The sequence below is a fragment of the Malania oleifera genome, chromosome 3 (assembly GCF_029873635.1).
Source record: "Malania oleifera isolate guangnan ecotype guangnan chromosome 3, ASM2987363v1, whole genome shotgun sequence".
NCBI classification, from domain to species: domain Eukaryota; kingdom Viridiplantae; phylum Streptophyta; class Magnoliopsida; order Santalales; family Ximeniaceae; genus Malania; species Malania oleifera.
The window spans coordinates 8,022,317-8,045,265 of record NC_080419.1 but is presented as its reverse complement, the minus strand read 5'-3'; the positions used below and the strand labels follow the sequence as shown (position 1 = coordinate 8,045,265).

The window sequence follows — 22,949 nt, the reverse complement described above, 5'->3', positions numbered from 1 at the left end:
TTTCTTGATCAAGTCTTGTAAGTTTTTTTTTTCTTATTATTATTATTTTTCTTTGTTCCTCTTCTTATTTTGATTTTTCAATTTTTTTGGAGGACTTATAATATCCTTGCCTAAGTTGTAATTTCTCTTACCTTGTGTTTGGGAGCTTGGAATTCAAGCCTTGGATTTGGATTTCTGTGGTGTATTCTGTCCAAATTCACAAAAATCCAAATCCAATGCCAGAAATCTATGCTCCAAACACAACCTTATTTCTTTCTAAAACATCTTCTTTTTTTATTAAAAAAAATATTATATCCGTCTATTATACAATATATTCCATTATATGTGTATATATTAGCATAAATTATATATTATATATAATATGCTATGTTATATTTGTATATTTTAAGCTAATATATTTATAAAATAATATAAAAAGGTATTTTTATCTTATAATACATTATTATCACTCACTATGATTAAGGTTAATCTTACTAAAATATATAACAAGATTTCCATATAGAACTTAACATACATGGGCGCATCAGGCATCCTAAGGTATAACCATCTTTATCTTCTTTTCTTTTTTTCAGTTTTTTACCTCACAATATTACTTACAGCTTAAATACTTGACATCAAGAACAATATCAAGACCCAAACTAGGCAATCCCTCATGTTGTAGCCTTGCCAATAACCAGTGTTTCTCTTGCCAATTTTGATCATGCTCGTGTTGCCTGCACACACATAACCTGCTACTGCCTCTAGTACTTTTTAAGTGAAGGAAACAATAAAACTCAACATTAACAAGCAATACTTTACCTTGAAAAATCTTACTTTGGATCATCAATTTCACACCAACCTACAATCCTCATTTTAACATCCAATGTTGTTGATATATTACATAAATAAACAGAATGAGCACTAGGTTATATAAACATTAACCGTCATGACCACTTACAAGAGTTAGGCTTATTGGATGGTTAATGTTGGAGTATGTAGCTCATATTGAGTCGAATATGTGCTCAGGGGAAAGCATAGTGAAGCAAGAACAAGGTAGCTGAGCTGCAGGAAGAAACTGTCGACAATTGGGTCGACGGTTTGGTCGACGATTTGCTCTCAGGAAACCATCAACGTTTTCAATCTGCATCCTTCATCCTCAGCATTAAACCATTGACGGTTTGTTGAAACCGTCGACGGTATTGTTCGGCACTGTTTACAGGATTTGAATCACGAAGATCAGTAGATTGGGGATTTCAAAGGATTTTCCTCCAGGGATTACTACGGAAGTATCATTCTAAGTCTTTTGTACGCATAGGGTTAATATATAAAACAATATTTGTAACCCTTGATTGTAGTTTTTTTTACAATGTATGGTGAAAATCAGCCACTTACTCCCGTGGACGTAGGCACGTTGTTGAACCATGTAAATTCTTGTGTCGTGTGTTTTTATTGTTTTCCTTTATTCTCTTTGTGATTGAATGTTTACGTATTGTTCATCATTGATTGCTGCATTGCACGTTCCGAGTCAATTCGTGTTTCCACTGCGCATTGGTATATACTCTGCACAACAAATTGGTATAAAGGCTATTGGTTGCAATAACTAGGATCTCTTCAACGAAGTTCAATGGAACGGGAAATTCCGGACTTTGGAAGAGAAGGGTTAAGGACTTTTTGATGCAGCAAGGTATGGTGAAGACACTATATGGAAAATAACTGGAAGGCATGGACGGCATGAGTTGGAAGGAGTTGGAAGCGAAGATTGTAACTACTATCAAGCTTTGTCTAGCTAATGACGTGATGTATCACGTCATGGATGAGGAATCGCCGGCAGCAATTTGGCTAAAACTGGAGAGTCGGTATATGTCCACGTCATTGATGAGCAAATTGTATCTTAAACAGAAACTATATAGGCTTAAGATGGCAGACGGTTTGGATCTGAATCAACAAATCAACTTATTCAATCATATCATCAACAATCTGAAGCGGGTTGATGTGAAGTTCGAGGACGAAGACAAGGCGTTCATGTTGCTGAGTTCTCTACCTACGTCTCCTACGTATAAGAATCTGGTTACGACTCTGACCTGGGGTAAAGAAATGTTGGAGTTGGGAGGATACACAAGTGTCCTGTTAAGTTTCCATCAGAGGAAGAAGGTCAGTAACGAGAATTCTCAAGGTGAAGGGCTTGTGGTGAAAGGTAATCAAGATCGTGGGAGAAGCAAGTTCAAGGGTGGACCGAGTAACAATAAGGCTCGGTCGAATTCTAGGAAGAGGAAGGATGTACGGTGCTTTAAGTGTGGGAAAAAGAGGCACATAAAACCGGATTGTACAGAAAGGAAGAAGTGGAATGCTAAAAATAAAGAAGGTTCATCAAACACGACAAATGTCATGGAAGAAGGAGACTCTGGGAGCGGTGATGGTGATATGCTCTCAATTTCATTCGATTTAGATGGTCTCTCAGATTCTTGGATTTTAGACTCGGCGTGCTCTTATCATATGACGTGCAAGAAAGACTAGTTCACCACTTACAAATTGGTGAATTCTGCAACTATTCTATTGAGAAACAATGCTTCATGCAAAGTTGTCGGAATGAGGAGCATCAGAATCAAGATGTACAATGGTGTGGTGAGGATGTTATTTGATGTTAGGCACATACTGAAGTTAAGGAAGAATTTGATTTTTATAGGCACTTTAGATTGTAACGGGGTTTAGTTACAAATTTGAAAGTGGCGTAATGAAGGTGAGTAAAAGAGTTCTAACTGTAATGAAGGGGCAAAAAGTACCAGGAAATATCTATACATTGCTAGGTACTACAATTGTAGGTGGAGCCGCAGCTGCAAAGTTTCGAGTCGGCACTGTCTTATGGCATATGCGGTTAGGGCATATGGGTGAGCATGGAATGAAGGAGCTTCGCAAGAGAAATCTTTTGAAAGTGGTCGAATCATGCAAGCTGGATTTCTGCAGGTATTGTGTGCTTGGGAAACAATTAGGGTCCATTTCTTGGCAGCCACGCACAAGACGGAAGGAATCCTCGATTACATGCGGGGGGGCGATGATGAATACTCACAAAAGGTCTTTGTGTACTTCATGCGGCACAAGTTGGAGACGTTTGCCAAGTTTAAATTGTGGAAGGCTGAGGTGGAAAACCAGACCGAGAGAAAGATTAAGTGCCTCAGGACAAACAATAGCACTGAGTACACAAATTTGAGCTTCAGAGAGTTGTGCGAGCACCATGGCATAAGGAGACATTTTACAGTACGCAAAACACAACAGCAAAATGGTGTGGAAAAAGGATGAACCGAACCCTAGTTGAAAAGGCTCGGTGTCTCAGGTTGAATGCTGAGCTTGCTAAAAATTTATGGGCCGAGGCGATGCGTATGACTTGTTTCTTGGTTAACAAATCACCAAGGGCATCACAAGATGGGAAAGTTGCTGAGGTGTGGATAGGTAACGAGGTAGACTACTCTAGTTTGAGAGTATTTGGGTGTCCTGCCTATGTGCACATTTGTAGTAAGGAGAGATCAAAGCTTGAGACAAAATATAGACGGTGCATCTTTCTAGGATATCAAAAAGAGGTAAAAGGGTTCAAGCTGTGGGATCCGGTGGCAAAAAAAATGGTGATCAGCAAGGACGTGGTTTTCAATGAGAAAGTCATGTTGTAGCGTACTTAAGGAGAAGAAGAGAAACAGGCGCTAAAAAACTCCAACAGCAATGAGCGTGTGGTGCAAGTGAAGTTAGAGACTCAAAGTGGAGATGACAATGGTCAAAATGTAGAGAGTTCTAGCTCGGGAGACCAGCAGTGGCATCATAGTACAGTCATAGATAGACCCAGACACACTATCTAGCCACCGCCCAGGTACGGTTTTGATGATCTGGCGTCTTATGCACTTATCACTAGTAGCGAGGATCCTACTACATTTCAGGAGGCAATGCACAACCAGGAGAAAAGTAGTTGAATGGGCGCTATGGTGGAGGAGATGGAATCACTGCATAAGAACCAAACTAAGATTTGGTGGAGCTTCCAGCAGGGAAAAGGGCGATAAGATGCAAATAGGTGTACAGGAAGAAAGAAGCGATTTCAGGGAAAAAAAAAAGTTTCAAGGCTCGGTTGGTAACAAAAGGTTGCTCGCAGAGGAAAGAAGTTGATTATGATGAAATCTTCTCCCTTGTGGTCAAACACACTTCCATCATGGTAGTGTTAGGATTGGTGGCGCATTACGACATGCATTTGGAGCAAAATTGACAGCATTCCTCCATGGTGATTTGGAGGAGCTGATTTACATGTCACAGCCAGAAGGGTTTTGCCAACCTAGACAGGAGCACTTGGTTTGTAAACTGAAGAAGTCACTTTACAAGCTAAATTAGTCTCCGAGGTAGTGGTACAAACGATTTGACTCCTACATGATCCGTATTGGCTACATGAGGTGTGAGTACGATTGCTGCGTCTATATGAGGAGTCTTGAGGACGATTCACTCATATTTCTGTTGTTTTATGTTGATGATATGCTGATTGCTGCAAGGAATATGACTGAGGTAAATCAGTTGAAGACTCTGTTAAGTAAAGAGTTTGACATGAAAGACTTTGGTGCAGCCAAGAAAATTCTTGGAATGGAGATTCACAAGGACAGAGCTGCAGGGAGATTGTGGTTATCTCAGGGTAGTTATGTGGAGAAGGCTTTGGAGAGGTTTAGCATAATTAATGCTAAACCAATGAGTACATCGTGTTAGCGAATCATTTTAGGTTGTCTACCGCTCAGGCAGTGCCCAAAGACGGACGATGAGGTTCATGACATGTCAAAGGTACCCGATGCCAGTGCAGTGGAGTGTCTGATGTATGCTATGGTATGTACAAGAACGGAACTGACACATGCTATCAGTGTGGTGAGCAAGTTTTTTTTCGAATCCGAGTAAACAGCATTGGGATGCAGTCAAGTGGATTCTCAGATACTTAAAGGGTACAACTGGATATGGCATTATGTTCAATAGACAACAGGGTGATCCATCAGTGTTAGGTTATGTGAATGCTGACTACGCAGGGGACTTGGATGACAGGAGGTCTACCACAGGGTACGTATTCACCCTTGCGGGAGAACCTATTTGTTGGAGATCTATGGTGTAGTCGCTCGTTGCCTTATCTACTACTAAATCGGCATACATGGCAGTGGCTGAGGCTGCCAAGGAAGTGTTGTGGCTTACAGGATTGGTCAAGGAGCTAGGTATCCAACAAGGTGAAGTTCGGCTGCAGTGTGATAGTCAGAGTGTCATCTATTTGGCAAAAAACTTGATGTATCATGTAAGGACAAAACACATATATGTACGGTTTCATAGGATCAGGGGATTGGTTGCTTCTGTTGAGCTACTACTTGAGAAAGTTCACACGTCTGAAAATGCAGCTGATATGTTGACAAAGTATGTTACAACGAACAAGTTCAAGTAATGCTTTCGTATTTCTCCTAAGTGGTGAATATTCGCCAAGGTAGAGATTGTTGGAGTATGTGTCTCATATTGAGTGGAATACGTCTCAAGGAAAAGCATGGTGAAGCAAGATCAAGGTAGCTGAGCTGTAGGAAGAAACCATCGACAGTTGGATCGATGGTTTGCTCAACGGTATTGTTCGGCGCTATCTACAAGATTTGAATCACAAAGATCAGTAGATTGAGGATTTCGGAGGATTTTCCTCCGGGGATTACTACAGAAATGTTTTAGATACATTCTAAGTCTTCTGTACACATAGGGTTAATATATAAAACAATATTTGTAATCCTTGATTGTAGTTTTTTTTACGATTGATGGTGAAAATCAGCCGCTTGCTCCTATGGACATAGGCACATTGCCAAACCATGTAAATTCTTGTGTTGTGTGTTTTTATTGCTTTCCTTTATTCTCTTTGTGATTGAGTGTTTACGTATTGTTCATCATTGATTGCTGCATTGCACGTTCTGATTCAATTTGTGTTTCCGCTGTGTATTGGTGTATACTCTACATAACATGGTTAATTATAACAAGTACTTGTATTGCATCCAAAACTATTTCAAAAGAAAATAAAAGGCCAAATAATGGCGTTGACCCCTTCATAGGAAACAAGCTTCTTCTAGCAAAAGGGGACCATGCCCAATGCTCCATCCTCACTAACAAATTGCCTAAGTAAAGACCTTTCCTTGGTATTAAGGGAACTTCGTATAAGTTCTGCAACTTAGAAACCAGGTAATAAATGCATTGAGACCAATATGTTCGACACATTCAAATATTTTTCTAAAAAATTGCTTGCATTTGAAACTACAAACACATGTCCATCTGACAATGCAAAAAAGGCAAAAAGATTATAGGGATCATTTTTATGCAAGCACAAAGATTTTCAATCCTTTAAAAGAGAAATATAACTGACTGCACAAAGATTTTCAATCTTTAACAGGAACAAAAGGAAAAAAAAAATGAATGGGATGGGAATTTGGCTCTAGAAACCCTTTTAGAATGTCAAAAGTACCTATTAGGTAGCCTAGACGGCTTATCAGTTCATCCATGTCCTAATGAATGAAGTTTCATGTAAAAAGTACCTATTAGGTAGCCTAGACGGCTTATAAGTTCATCCATGTCCCAATTAATGAAGTTTCTTCTAGATTTTGCACTAGATAACCTTGGAATAAGCAACTAAGAGAAGAATTAGGAAACATTAAAGAGAGATGTAATCCTCCCATGGAGATCAGTACGGAAACTTCACTTTTTTACTATGACCCAACTCAAGCTGCATATTCTACTAGAATATTTGAAGATGACCACTACAAAAAATGATTCATTGCAATTTCAAGAGCATGACAAATATTCTCAATTAGCTGCAATCTTCCTCAGAATATTCTCCACATGCAAAACCTCTTAACTTTTTCTGTCAGAAAGCACTTCTCCCGTAAATTGACACTGCGTCTTCCATAAAGCCTTCATATAGATATCATCAAGATTCCAAAGACAAGATGACCACATGCTGCAAATTCAACAAGGATTAGTTGAGAATCCCAAGTAACAAGAGAGACCTGAATAGCTTGCTTTCCTCCTAACATTATTTTTGTTGACGGAATGTATCTACCTCAAGATCCACTATAATGTCCCAATTCCAGAAAACAAATTCAAGGCAGTAGAGCATACCAGTTCAGAGGCTGCTATCGTACAGTACAGCTGTCCAATCTTTGCAAAGGGACCATAAACCTCTGAAGTAGTAACAATAGTAGCATTGAGTGTTCAATCATCCTTGCTTCTAAAATATGCGAAATAACCACCACATACGCCCTTTTGTTATAAAATCCATTACAAAATTGGAACTTTATTTGCTAGCAAGTAACTTTCTAAGTAATGCATTGATGTGCAACTTTAATGCATATTGTTCAGATAACAGCCAATACCTCTTAACTTAATCAGTCTGACAGTGCTGTCATCCTTCATATTTGAAGCACAATATTTATAACCACATACTTTTGTCTAGATGTCTAGATGTTGCCCAATTATCTGCTGCCATATCATAGAAGACGTGGTTGCATTTATTTCCCTCTTTGATTATCAGACTATATATATATATATATATATCATAGAAGTATGCACTCCTAATTCATTAAAGACAATAATAATTGTAACAAAAAATAAAGACGACTAAAGTTGAAGGTTCCCATTGTAAAAATAAGCTTCAGATTACAGCTCTCCTAGACGAAGAATTGCTTTTCATAGATTACCAAGATTGGGCAGTAAAAAGGACTACAAAACCAATTCTCTGAAAATAGAAAGCTACTGATGGGGAACTGCCTATAGATAATTTTTAGGGATCACAATCTACTCAAAGATTTATGGATCGTTTAGTATCACCGTCCAAAATTTCCGAAACCGAAACCAAAAGCGAAAACCAAAAATCAAAAACAAAACTAAAAACTAAAAACCAAAAACCAGCAACTTGTTGGGTTAATATTTATAAAATTAAAACAAATTAAAAGCTTAATTGAAAAATTCTCATTTTCATCTTTAAATCAAATAATATTTTAACAATATGATTAAAATAATAAAATTTTAAAAAAATACACATTAAAAAATTAAATAACTAAAATTAAAATTATTATAACTATTTAACTTAATTGTTATACAAACAAATTTTACTTGACAGTAAAAATTTTACTGGACAAAACAATTGAAAAATAATAAAAATATTTTGTAACTGACTTTATCATTATTATTTTTTGAAATTTATGCACAGTTTTATTTTAATTATATTTAAATTCATATGATCATTTTATTTTTATTTTTATTTAAAAGTGTATAAAATGATTGATTTAATCCAAAATAACTATTTCTAGATAGTAAAATTGCCAGGTTGTCAAAACAACTGAAAACCATAAATCTAGTTTTCAATTTATTCGCAAACAGCTAAAAACCAACAATAGAAACAGAAAAATGGCAACAAAAACAAATACATTTTTACAATTTATTTTTTCATTATGCAGAAACAGAAATAGAAAACAACAATGATATCAAACAAACCCTTAGAAATCAGGAATTTTGCTTTAATTAGGTAAATGACATTTTTATGATTTTTTTATAGTTAAGGTGTTACTATTGAGAAATTACACTTGTGAGATTGTTTTAAATTAAAAAAAAAAATTGACTATAGGACAAGTGGCTTATATACATAGATGGGCCCAAAACTTAATGGCATAAAGCTAAATCCACTTATGAGGACTCCCCTACTATCAGAAGCAAGGAGCCAATGGTTTGACTTGGGCTTGAGTATTCACACACGCAATCCTTCAAGCATTGGCCCCATAAAAAAGGAGTGTTGGATCCAACAAATGTTATTCCCATAGATGAATGAACTCTCATGGTTCATGAGCTTTCCCATTCTTGAGAAATGGATCATGATTCGTAGCAAGAACTAAGAATGGCTTCTGTCTGAAGTCGGATGGTTGAAACTCAAAAGTGAGTGGGATACTGTCAAAAAATTCCACCCAGTCGAAAGGCCTAATGACTTACATTATTGGGTCAAGTTGATGCCCACCAAAGACTAGGATTGCTTGCACTTTAGGCTCTTAATAGTCTAAAATTAAGTGAATTGGAGTTGTCTAGTTAACCTTTGTATGTCTTCTTAACTGCCTCTAGCGAAGCCAATCCCTAATGGCTCATTTGGTTCAACGAAATAGTTATTCCTTGAAATAAGATAGAATATAGTTTAAATTTTGGGAATCAAGGGAATAGCTATTCCTTGTATATTCCTAATTATTTCATTCAACATATAATAATAAATGAATAAACATCCCCATGATGAAATTTTGGTAATAGTTATTCCTCATCTATTCCTTATTGTGGACATGTAAAATGTTTCGCACTGTTATTTTATTTATAATTACAACATAATTTCTTGTATAACTAATTGTAACTAACCTACTGAAACTAATCTATTCCTAAGATTAGGCATTCCGCAAACCAAACATAAGCTAAGTACTTATTTAGTTAGCATGTAATTCAATGGTGAGTTTGGGCAAGTTTGCCCCTAAAAAAACACAAATTATAAAAATTATCCATCTTCTATGGCAATTTCCACCCCACCCTTCCCAAATTCACAAGCATGTCTTCCTCCTCCTCCTTTTCTATGCTCTAGCACTAATGAACTCTCTACATGTCCAAATTCAACCCACTAGCATATTCCTCTTCTTCCTCAACAAACATCCAAGCAACTGTCCTCAAATTTGACGTTACTAAAAATGCGGAGAGCCACCACCACACCCAAGGCCAATATATTCAGGTTGTGGAAGCCCCACCTCCCCCACAAGCGGAAGCTGTAGCAACATAGTCATCCATGGTGTAATATGTCGAACACTTCACACCTTGTGAAGGGTCGTGTGGCACTAGTTGTAGCAGACTAGCTAGTGAGTTGAAAGTAAACGTTGTTTCAACATAAACAATTGACAACCATCAAATGCAAATTAAGTAAAAGCATTAAGTAATTATGAAACTAAACAAGAGTCACGTGGAAAATTGTAATGCATCATAATTCATTATTCACACCTTCGTAGACAATGTGTGTTTAGTGGGAGAGGCGAGTAGGCTAAACACGTTTACAATAGATAATGAGTTTTCCAATGATTGATGAACACTCACCTTCGCCTATGCTATTCTAGCTCTTAAGACTAGAAACATCAAATTGATCAAGGAGTCACACTCCGCTTTTTAACCAAGGCATTATCCTACTCAAAATATAAAACATGCACTACCATTTAGATGGCGATTCGCCATCCCACACACACAAGACAAATGGTCAGATGGATGGTTTTAATTTCAAATAACAATAACAGTCTACATAATAGTTACGGTCACAGACATTACGTAATGGGTAACGATCACTGAGTCCATGAATTCATTTTTTTGCATTAGCAAACTTCTGAAAAACATATAGATTCATATTTTTTATCCTAAAAACCTATATTCTAATGTTTTAAATGATTTTTAGTACATTTTAATCAATTTTTAAAAAATGTAACATATACAAGTATTGCATGTCATCTTGGTTGTTTTAGTTGCTATTTGTGAGACAAAACATGGGGCAGGCCTTGGATCAACGGTAATTTTGCTCCTTTGTGACTAATTGGTCACGGGTTCAAGTCTAAGGAAACAACCTCTCTGCGCAAAAAAGTAGGGGTAAAGCTGCATACATTATGACAACCACCACGACCCTCCCCTACCCTCACAAAGCAGGGGGTCCTATGGCCTAGGGACACCCTTTGGTGAGAAGAAGCATGCATTTGCTACTTTTCACTACTTTATTGATTGTAAGTGAAATTCAAACTAAGAAATCATAAATATAAATAAATATAAAATAAAATGTCATTTTAATACTATTTCAGTCTTCAATGGAATTTTTGTTATCCAAAAAATAAAATATAGAATGTTCACATGCAAAACAAGAACAAAAATGTAGACAATAGATCATTATTTTTGTCTCCAAACTAGGTGTAAGAAAAACAAAAATAAACAAAATTGAAAGAACTTAGAATACGAACATATGTAATTTAATAAGAGAAAATGTTGGGTTTATTTTGATGGTAGTTATTGAAAAAATGCATACTAAATGTCACGGAAAATAAATCAAAAAATGATTTTTTTTTTTTTAAAACCAACTAAATAAACCAACCTAAAATTGAGTTTCTAAGCTTCAACAAAGGGAAAAGAGATGGGAAAATGCAAAAATGGGACTAGAAAACCTGTTTTAGTCATTCACAGCTAATCTGGCACTGTAACGGCTCAATGTTCCATCATGGCCATTTAGCTGTGAATTAGCGTACCTCCGAAATATCGCCCTGTAATGGTCTCGAAAGCCACCAATAACGTTACATAAGGTTCATAACAACCATTACACACCAATTTTTAATACTAGACAGTCGTAGGCAAGCATTATGCCCTAACCAAGCTTGGCTCATGACATTTCCCCCACTAATGCGATCAGTGTCATCATAGAATTTAACTCTTTAAGTACTCTTCATATTTGTCCACAAACAATTCCATGCCTTCTACTATCATTTAGCTCATTTGTTCATCTCCTAGGCTTTTCACTTCACTAAGAACTCGTGCAACTCCTTCCTTCTTGATGTGAACTCTCTGTTTACAAGGATATCTTCAATCTCTCATTTGTCAGTTTGTAGGTCTTCACTGGTGCTATGGTTGAATATCGGCGATGAATAGCTTGAGGCACAAGATGCACCTTCATCCAAGCCAGAGGATCAACCTTCATAATTGTGAAATAGTCTCTTATCTTAATCTCATAGTGACTTCATCTATTACAAGTAGAGCGTAACAAGCACCAAGTCACCAACATTCAAGCACAACATTATTCTCCCTTAATATGCCCACTTCTTCATCCACTTCGAAGCTTTCTCAAGGTAGACTTGGGCGACGTCCTGTCTCCATTGTTTGGTGAAGATGTATGCTCTCAAACTCTTTCTGCGTGAGGTAACAGTAGTGCCCTGTTACAAGCTCAAAAGGACAATTCTTGGTCGTTAAGCTCGTTTTAGGCGTTGAAACAAAATTGAGACACATTGAATGGTCACATAAACATGCTTCCACTATGTTTTCTCTGAAAAAACACCAATGCTCCGAACGATGCTTTCATTTTGTAAGAACATAATTCACTTCCAATAACTCATCAAGTTGTTCCCTCAACTCTACTAACTCTAAAGGTGTCATCTTATATGGCCCTTTAGCAGGAAGCTCCACCCTTGGTAACAACTCGATCTCATCCTTGATACCTCATTGTGGAGGCAAGTTGTGTAGTAGCTTATCTGCCATTACAATTTTTTACTCCGACACATCTTAGATGGCAGTGGCCACTTGCTGCTGTCTTCGATCTTCATGAACCTCTTCATCAACCACCAACAAGGCAAGATATGTCATCCTTCTCAATCCCTTCTTGCGTTGCATGACTAAGAGGAACTTGTCTTCATCCCCTTTCTTTAGCAACAATCATGCGAGAATGATTTCCTACCAAGTAAAGGAATCAACAAAAGCATCAATACTACCGCCTTAGTCTCTCTTAAGAATTTCATTCTATATATCACGCGAAAATCATCTATTGGAATGACCATGAAATTTGCATGTCCTGCTCACTGTCCAAGCTGCACAGTCAATTGTTTTCCACTTCCAAAGTAGGCTGACCAAAATGGAGTTTACTCACTCTTATGCATCCTAAGCCCTCCAACTTTAAGTTAAGTCTCTGCGCTTTCTAGTGTGAGACAAAGTTATAGGTAACCCCAGTATCCACCATATCATGGTTACTCTTTACATTAATATACGAATCCACAAATATTAACCCTTTAGTCAGGTTGACTTTTGATTACGCGTCAAAGTTGCATAATTAGGTGTTTAAATGCGTTAATTAAATAATGCAATTTTACTTAAATGTCTAGTTATGTGCAATACTTTAACATTGAGTTCAATTGATAATATTAAGATAATTTTCCTATCTTTGCTGTAAATTTATGAACATTCATGTTTAATTATTGCAAGGCAATTTTCGGGAATTAAAGGAGAAACAAAAATGCAAATAAATTAAGGTGGTCGTGCACAATAAAACAAAGGGGAAAAAAAAAAGAGCCTTTGAAGGACACATCGAAAATACATGCATGTAGGAGATTGAAGAAAAAGCAACTTTTGAATCATTAAATTATATTGCAAGTTGCATAGGCCATGCAACTTTGGCCCATAAACACATGTAGCCCAAAAGAAGAAAGGAAAAGTCATGCAATTCCAATGAGGCTAGAGCAGCAAGTTAAAAGAATAAAGAGTGGGCCAGCATGGAAGACTTTAAAATGCATGGTTTGAAATTGGAATTGAAGTGGGCCAATTAAAGGAAATTTAAAAAGGAAGATATAGCCGTGCATATGGGATATATATTGAGAGAATAGGATTTTATTTGAAGAGTGCAGCGTGCATGTGTGTCGCAGGGAGGCTGTGCAGAATTAATAAAAAAAACAGCATGTGTGCTGTGTGCAATTTTGAAAGTGGAAGACAGCAGTTACTTGGTGGGAGCGGTGCTGTGTGCATGATTAAATAAGGAGGACAACCACTTGGAAAAGAGGTAGCAACATGGGCCATTGGGCCATGCAATAGATGGCCCATGCGCATACAAGGAAGACCCATTCGGCTAGGTGTATTTTCGGCCAGCCTCTTTGGGAAATTAGGAGGGTTTTAAGGAACAGCCGTAGGGTTTTGGGGGTTGGAGGTCGTGAGTTTGAGAGCAGCAGCAGCTGGGAGTTTTGGGGCATCCTTGTGTAATCACAAGGATTAGAACCCTCTTCTCTACTCTTCTCTCCTCCTTCCCTCTCCATTCTTCCATTCCTTGTTCTTGTGTTCACCATTTTGGAGTTTATTTTGAAGGCTTAGAGTTTGCAAAGCTGTGGATTGGAGTTATTAAGGCAACCGTACCTAGAAAGGAATCCCTTCCATTCGGCCACACCATGAAATCTTCTCTCCTCTCCTTCATTCTTCCATCTTTTCCCCTTTACTTGCTTTAATAAAAAACTTGACTTGACTCTAAAAACACCTTAGAGATTAACTCCTAAGTATAAGAGCGTCAACAAGTAGTAATTAAGGGAAGTCCCTAAGTCATCTCCACAAGGAACAGTGTATGTTTATTCCAAATTTTACTATTACTCAAAATGAAAGGAATTAATACACTACAACTAACTAAAATGGTATTTGCAATGGAATGGGGTTTTCGGACATGATCCAAAGATGGTTCTTTTTCTTGATTTTGTATGAGATGGTAAGTTATCTAATCAATGGACTAAATGAAATTAAAACGCAGCATGTTCATAACCCAAGTAAGACATAAAATATAGTTACACAACAAGTTCAAAAATTCACGCGCTAATGTCCGTGTCACCAACACTATTTTTGTCCCTAAATCATAAGAAATTAAGGTTGTGTGTTCAATGAATAGTGATTATCCTTGCTTCAAGGAGTTAAACCACATTCAACAACATCATCTAATCCACTATTTCTAACAATAAATGGCCAAATAAGTGTTCATGCTCTAACGGGCATTTGATCAAACATCTTGTGTGCAACCTTGTTACTTCCAAATTTTAGTCTTTTTGTGTTTTAAAACATCTCATGAATGCAAATAAAACCTAAACAACTACGCAAAACCAACACAACCAATCTTACTCACTCAATGATTCATCCAAACAATAAAATAAATGACAACAAAATTTAACGAATAAAACAATCCTACGTTTAAACATTCAAACAAAGAACCAAATCCTACATTTAAACATTCTGACAAAAACCAAAGATGAGAACTTTATTAATCAAATAAAACATTCAACCATAAAATTCTCAATCCAACATTAACTTAAATAAAACAAACTCAAACCAACAACTTAAATGAAACAAACTTAATCCAACAATAAATCAAAATATGGAATTGAAATAAACATGAAATTAAAGCAAGTAAAGGGCAAAAGTTGAAAGAATGAAGGAGAGGAGAGAAGATTTCGTGGTGTGGCCGAATGGAGGGGATTCCTCTCTAAGTTCAGCTGCCCCAATAACTCCAATCCGCAGCTTTGCAAACTCCCTTCAATAGCCTTCAAAATATACTCCAAAATGGTGAACACAAGAACAACGAATGGAAGAATGGAGAGGGAAGAAGGAGAGAAGAATAGAGAAGAGGGTTCTAATCCTTGTGATTACACAAGGATGCCCCAAAACTCTCAGCTGCTGCTGCTCTCAAACTCATGGCCTCCAACCCCCAAAACTCTACGGGCTCCTTACTTAAAACCCTCCTAATTTCCCAAAGAGGCTGGCCGAAAATACCCCTAGCTGAATGGGTCTTCCTTGTATGCGCATGGGCCATCTATTGCATGACCGAATGGCCCATGTTGCTGCCTCTTTTCCAAGTGGCTGTCCTTATTTAATCATGCACACAACACCTCTCCCACCAAGCAACTGCTGCCTTCCACTTTCAAAAATGCACACAGCACACATGCTGTTTTTTTATTAATTTTGCACAGCCTCCCTGTGACACATATGCACGCTGCACTCTTCAATTAAAATCCTATCCTCTTAATATATATCCCATATGCACGGCTGTATCTTCCTTTTTAAATTCCCTTTAATTGGCCCACTCCAATTCCAATTTAAAACCATGCATTTTAAAGTCTTCCATGTTGGCCCACTCTTTATTCTTTTAACTTGCTACCCTAGCCTCATTGGAATTGCATGGCTTTTCCTTTCTTCTTTTGGGCTACATGTGTTTATGGGCCAAAGTTGCATGGCCCATGCAACTTGCAATATAATTTAATAATTCAAAAGTTGCTTTTTCTTCAATCTCCTGCATGCATGTATTTTTTGTGTCCTTCAAAGCACTTTTTTTTTCCTTTGTTTTATTGTGCACGGCCACCTTAATTTATTTGCATATTTGTTTCTCCTTTAATTCCTGAAAATTGCCCTACAATAATTAAACACGAATGTTCATAAATTTACGGCAAAGATAGGATAATTATCTTAATATTATCAATTGAACTCAATGTTAAAATATTGCACATAACTAGGCATTTAAGTAAAATTCAATATTTAATTAACGCATTTAAACACCTAATTATGCAACTTTGACGCGTAATCAACTTTCGATTCTTTCATTTGCCTCTACAAGGCATTGAACCACATTACACCCATCCTTGGGTTTTCCCCTCGTCCTTATCCTGACCTTATGTCCCCTCCGCAATGGAAGCTTGCAAGTCATTAAGTGATAACTTCTGAGGACATTTCGCAACTCAGTAAGGGCCAAGAAGCATGCTTACCTACCCTTACCATTGGATGTACTAAATGACTAAATTGATCAAGTTTCCTTTAAAGTTGATGCCCTAGTGTCGAATCCCCTACTTTTGGGTCTTCTCTTTAAAGACTTTTTGCTATTTCCACTTGACGAACAACTCTCCTTGGGTGGTGAAACTCTCTTCAGTGTAGTCAAGCGCTCCGCAACGACCTTTGCCGCAGACAAGTCCAATGAAGTTCAACCCTTGCCCACGATTTCAATCCTTTAAGGAAACATTTCCCGAATATCCAACATCAAAGTAGAGAATTGTTTCACATACTTCCTCACTATACTTGTGCTTAAGTTCTCGTGGTTTGCACAGAGCATTGCACTGTACATTCTCAAAACAGAATTGGGCCTTGAGATCTCTTTTCAAGTTTGCCTCCAACCATCAAATTACACACAATTTGTTTTGAATCTCGTTGTAGTTGGTACACCACCATAGTATAGCGTCACCACTCAAGTACACATTCGCCCTGGATACTTTTTGAATCAGTCCTTGCCACCTAGAAGTAAGGCTCCATGTCAAATAAGCTCTCCAACTTCTTAGCATCACAAGCACCCCAATATGCTCTAGGTTCTTACACCCTTATTCTTCCATATTCTACTATTGCAAAATTGGAATTCTTGACAACTGAAACTATCAAGTTCATCTAGATAGCAAACAAAATTGGAATTCTTGACAACTGAAGCTATCAAGTTCATCTAGATAGTAAGCTCCCCATCTAGTGTTGTAGTGCTTTTATCGTACCACAGAAATCTCTAGTCAATTCCTTAATGGAACCTTGTTGCTTTTGGGATCCCTCCAATAAATCAATATGCTCCAGAAGTCGGGCAATCTCTACAACCACATCGTTGGTTATCTCAACCTAACCATCTAGTGCATCAATTTTCTCAATACTAGCGTGTGACATGGTTCTCTTACCGATGCTTCACACAATCCCACAATCCGAAGCCAACCAAATCATGAAGCACAATTAACCAAACTCTAATATCAACTATCACGAACAGAACACTTATAACACCTTGCGAACGGCTGAGCAGCACTAGTTGTTGCACGCTAGTTTAACTATTTAACCGAAAGTGAATCACGATTTCATCACATGAACAAATACACAATCACCAAATACGAAATAAGCAATCATGAGAGCAATGGGATACAAAGTAAACCGTAATTCAACGTAATTCATTATTCACACCTCAGTAGGCAACGTGCACTTTACAAGGAAAGCAAATAGGCTAAACACAGTTACAATAGCTAGTGAATTTTACAATAATTGATGAACAATCCCTAAAGAGCTTTTTATGTTATTCTAACTCTAGGTTTATGAAACATCAAACCAACTGAGGAGTCATTCCCCTTTTTGACTAAGGAATTATCCTATTTTTTATGTATCAAAAGAAGATATCATTAATAGAAAGAAAATTTACAAGAGCGAGAATGAGAAATCTCTCAAGACAAACTAAGACCCTCCAAGACTAAACAAAAACATAAAAATGCTCAAGAAAAAATCATCCAATCAACTTGTTCCTCCGATCTCTTTGCAACTCCTGAAAACTTGCCTCTTTAAAAAATCCATACCCAGCACACCACAAAGAGGCCAAACATTTTATTTTTCCCAAACCAACATCTAATTTATTTTTTTCCGACAAAATATCTAGGTATTACGTTCCATCCATAAACCTCATAGTACAGAGAATAAGCCACACTTCCACAAAGTTGCCCTATCCTTTCTTCTGCCAAAACCTACAAAGGATATTTCTAAAAGGTCTTCCACCAAGGGAAGACAAGCCCAGTTTTCTTCTAAAATGCCAAAAAGAATCAAAATTACACTGCTATTATATGATGGTTACCCATCCCATGCACACAAGACTAGTGGTCATAGGCAAGCATAATGCCCCTAACAAGCTTGACTCATGACACATGGCCTCCACAAATATGCCTGTCTTTGGATGTTGATTTCATAAACATGATTAAGAATTTTGGGTGCATGGATCTCCTTGACTCTTCTTCTATTTTCCCTAAGAAAACCCATTAAAAGAATGTAATCAAAGTAAGAACCACCCCCAAGGGCTTACCACCACAAACAACGGAAGATGGAGAGGGGTTTTGGGGAAGATAGTTGAATGGTTAATTAGAAATAGTAATTTTTAAATTTGTTCATGGTAAATAATATTTTATATTTTATAACAATGTATTAAAAGGAAATGCTTTTTAGCTAAGGTTTTTATGTTTTATATTTGAGAGGCACAATTTTTCTTAAAATTTAAAAAAAAAAAAATCATTTGTGCAAATGCCTCTTAATTTTTAACAAACAACTTTACTCTTGTTCATTTGGTTAAAATAGAAAACACATTCATTCATAATTTTGTAATTAGCAGTTATTTTATCAAACTCCCGCTAAAATTTCAATTTCAACATAAATTTTAAGGTCTCAAATTACAAAAATATTGCAAAAAATTTATTTGATTTAAATGGATGACAAAAACTTAATAGTAAATTATAGAAATTATGAATGAAACTTTGGGATAACTTAGAACCAATGCAAAGCCCCATTTTGCCATTTTCTCTAATTCTTTAATTTTAATATCCAAAATTTCAGCAGAAATTAGCAAAATTCCCAAAAAAAAATGAAATTGAAGTTGAATTTCTATTTCGCCTCTCAAAATTTGAATCACCAAGATTAACAAAATTTAATAACATGTTGCCCACTTATGTATGCCAAGCCTCCACAATGACTCCCCCGGTGCCAGCACTTGTTTTGGAGTTCATTTTGATCTTTTAATTGCTTTGGGGTTATTTTGTAATTTTTTTTTTGTTTTCTTTAGGGTATTTTGGATTAATTGAATTGTCTTAGCTTTCTCTGACTTTTCTTCTTTCTTCACTATCCTACATAAATTGGTATAAAGCAAAATTTGTTCCAGCACAAATCCTCTGTTGCCACCACTACAGTAATCCCCATCCCTGTCCCTTTCCCGTTGCTATCTCACACCGATGCAGAGCTCTTTATCCAGTTCCAATCCCATTGATCACAACCCAAACTTCAATCTGATGGAGGGAGGGGAGAGAAAAAAAAGACAAATTTGTTGTTGCTGCAAAGAGGACAACAATAGCAGAAGCAGGGGGAACAATAGTTCATTTATTGCAATAAAGGCAGCTAGAGTAGCAGAACCATAAGAAAAAATTTTCTTTTTTGAGGGAGAGGGGAAGAAATTTGTTGCTGCCGCTCTAAAATAAAGAGAGACAGATTAATGAAAAAAGAGGGAAGATAGCTCTTGCATATTGGAGAACCACTACTAGCTGACTGTAGCCACCATGAACAATGGACGTGAATCAAACCAATTTGACCAAACAGCCCATTCTCCAGTGTATGGAATCTAAAAAATCATTTTACTTCCACGTTTTAAGTCTATTTTTTCTATTTTGTTTCCTGAGCTCAGTTCTGATTTATGTTTGAGTGGACATTGCTAATTTTTGAAAGGAAAATGGATTGGATTATAGGGTTTCTTGTGAGCAAATTAGTATGTGAAATTAATGAATCAAATGGATGCATTTTGAAGTTATTTAAAAACCTTATTGCCTGTTTCATTGCATCAAGGATCTACTTTCAGTCCTTATCTTTTTGCTTTAGTGATGGACCAATTGACTGAGAGTATTCAAAAAGAGGTTCCATGGTGTATGTTGTTTGCAGATGATATTGTATTAATTGATGAAACTACGAACAGAGTAGAGATTGAGTTAGAATTATGGAGATAAGCTTTGGAATCTAGAGGTTTTAGGATAAGTAGAAATAAGACAGAACTTATGAAATGTGATTTTAGTAATGATAGGAGGAATATTGGGGATAACATTAAACTTGATGATGAAGAAGAAAATAGCACTTGTAGATTTCGATACCTTGGATTTATTATGCATGCTAAAGGAGAAATTGAAGATGATGTAATGCATAGAGTTAAAGCAGGTTGGGTAAAATGGAGAAATGCTTCAAGTGTGCTCTGTGATCGTAGAATATCCTTAAAATTGAAAGGGAAGTTTTATAGGACAGCTATAAGACCAGCAATGCTATATGGATCGGATGTTGGGTAACGAAGAAATATAATATCCAAAAAGTAAAAGTTGTCAAGATGAGAATGCTTAGATGGATGAATGGTATAACATTGAAAGATAAATTAAGGAATGAACATATTCATGGTAAGTTAGGTGTAGCTCCTATAGAAGATAAGATAAGTGAGGGACAACTAAGATGGTATGGACACTTGCAATGTAGGCCACATAGTGCACCTATGAAGAAGAGTTACTTAGTTATTGATGGGGGCAATAGAAGGGGTAGGGGTAGACTTAAAATAACTTGAGAGAAGATAGTGAGTAGGATTTAATATCCTTGAATCTATCAAAAGAAATGGTTCATGATCGCATAAATTGACGGAAAAGGATTCATATAGCCATCAGCCGACCCCACCTAGTGGGACTAAGGCTTGGTTTTATAGTTGTTTATTTCCTGTTTCATTGATTTAGTTGATCAATGTTTGCTTCCAACTTTGAACTTCTATTTTGCTTTGTACACTTGTTGGGTCATTTTTGCAGAAATTTTTTTTCAGTCCTTGCTTGGAAGAATATGTCTGACTACTGCTTCCGTTTTAAGTTACACATGCTTCGGTTCTAAGTTCTGAACCAACCAAATGTCTTTCACAGGTTAGTTCTTAACATAAACCAAACTAAACCATGTGTACTGCAAGAGACAGTACAGTATTTAGATAAACTGTAGTATCCTGAAACCAACTTTACTTATGCTGCCACAACACATTTTTATCAAACTGAAGTGCACAGAATCATTTTTATACCCTAAAAAAATTAAAAAATTAAAAAATTAAAAAACTATTGTATCCAAGAAAATTCAAATTTAGTTTTATTATCTTCATCATACCAATACATACATACATATATATATACTCTGAAACCATGTGTACTGCAAGAGACAGTACAGTATTTAGATAAACTGTAGTATCCTGAAACCAACTTTACTTATGCTGCCACAACACATTTTTATCAAACTGAAGTGCACAGAATCATTTTTATACCCTAAAAAAATTAAAAAATTAAAAAATTAAAAAACTATTGTATCCAAGAAAATTCAAATTTAGTTTTATTATCTTCATCATACCAATACATACATACATATATATATATATATACTCTGCTTGTAAAAGAATGGTACTTTTTTTAGTTATTTCCATGAATAGGACATTTATATTTTAGCAAATAACTAATAACACGTGTAGGAAAAAAATGTTTAAAGAAACAAATTCATATCAATCTATACTTTTATCATGGGATGCACAAAGCCAGCTTCAAACCAACATGAAAGCCTTCCTTGGCTGCTTGATAATTTACAAGCGGTATACATGATGATGAGGAGAGTGCAATTTCCAGTTAAATGTATCATAGCATATAAGGGCTACTTCCCTTCATTACATATGTCTCACATTTGCATATATAAGGTAGAAAGCTGCAACGAAGTGGACATATACAAAGTTCATCATTAATTTCTACTTTCTAATGCATTATGGTGCAAAATTTCTAAACTTTTTTACCTCACAACAGACTTCCAGCAAAATAAACATATGCACAGCAAGCAACAAGCATAATTGGCGTAAAACACAGAATCATAAATTTTTGACAATCCACTAATAATTCCATCATTTTCCATCTTTGCAACATAACCCTGATTGATAAAAATGTTTTATAAAAAAGGAACGCCCAATCCCAAGTTTTGGAAATCTCCTCTCTAGTAGAGCAGCTGGCCAGACATAAATTCCCAAGAACACAAAGTTCATAAAATAAAATCACCCCACAAAAGTTAATCGGATTAAAATTAAATAATAACGTTGGAAGCTCAAAGCTTTTTCACTCACCTCGAATCGAATGTTCTTGTAAACAAGTTCCTCAACGTTGCTCCCCACCGTAGGATGCGTAGTGACAACCTCTCCCAAGTGTAATTTGTAAAGCGTTGTGGTTTTCCCCGCGTTATCCAATCCCACAACAACAATCTTGTACTCCTTTGCAGGAAACAGCATGAACCAAAACTTTGATATCAACGCTCCCATCTCCTACCTTACCTACCTAACTCAATCACAGCATAAAAAAAAACAAAAAACAAAAAAACAAAAAACAAAACAAATCAAAACACATCAAGAAACACAACCAATAATTACGTAAGCATAATATATATATATATATATATATATATATGTATATACACACACACAATTAGCTATAATTTCAGAAGAAGTGGTGCAAATAGGGATCTAATTTAAAGCTGAAAAGGGCAAAAACAGGAGAATTGGCGATTTTTGCAGATCTGACAGAGAATTAGAACAAAAAGAAAAAAGATGGAGAAAAGGAATCGACCAAGGGTGAGAGGTAGTACCAGGAAGGAGATCGAGGGTGATGCTGTTCGCTGAACAAAGGGTGATGTTGTTCGCTGAACAAAGGACGATTTAATCTGGCTGCAATTGCGAGAATTGATAGAACTAAGAAATTAAAACCAGAGAAGCCCTATATGTACATTTTGTGGTTCCATTTGCTTTTTTAATTTGAAAAATGGCCTCGGAGTCGGAGCAAGTGGTGGAAACCTGTGTT

General features: G+C 36.4%; 1 protein-coding gene across 2 annotated transcripts in view; it reads right to left on the bottom strand.

Annotated features, from left to right (window-relative positions):
* The window catches only part of LOC131151814 (uncharacterized), a 25,890-nt gene extending 2,941 nt beyond the window's left edge, over positions 1–22,949 (bottom strand). The window contains exons 1-2 of one of the 2 annotated variants that reach the window (XM_058103235.1): positions 22,738–22,949; positions 22,223–22,430 (exon numbers count right to left, since the gene is read on the bottom strand). In XM_058103235.1, the coding sequence (XP_057959218.1) occupies positions 22,223–22,414 (192 nt within the window). In that variant the 5' untranslated portion in view covers positions 22,415–22,430; positions 22,738–22,949. The remainder of the gene's footprint in view (positions 1–22,222; positions 22,431–22,737) is intronic. The other variant, XM_058103236.1, reaches the window with a different exon arrangement.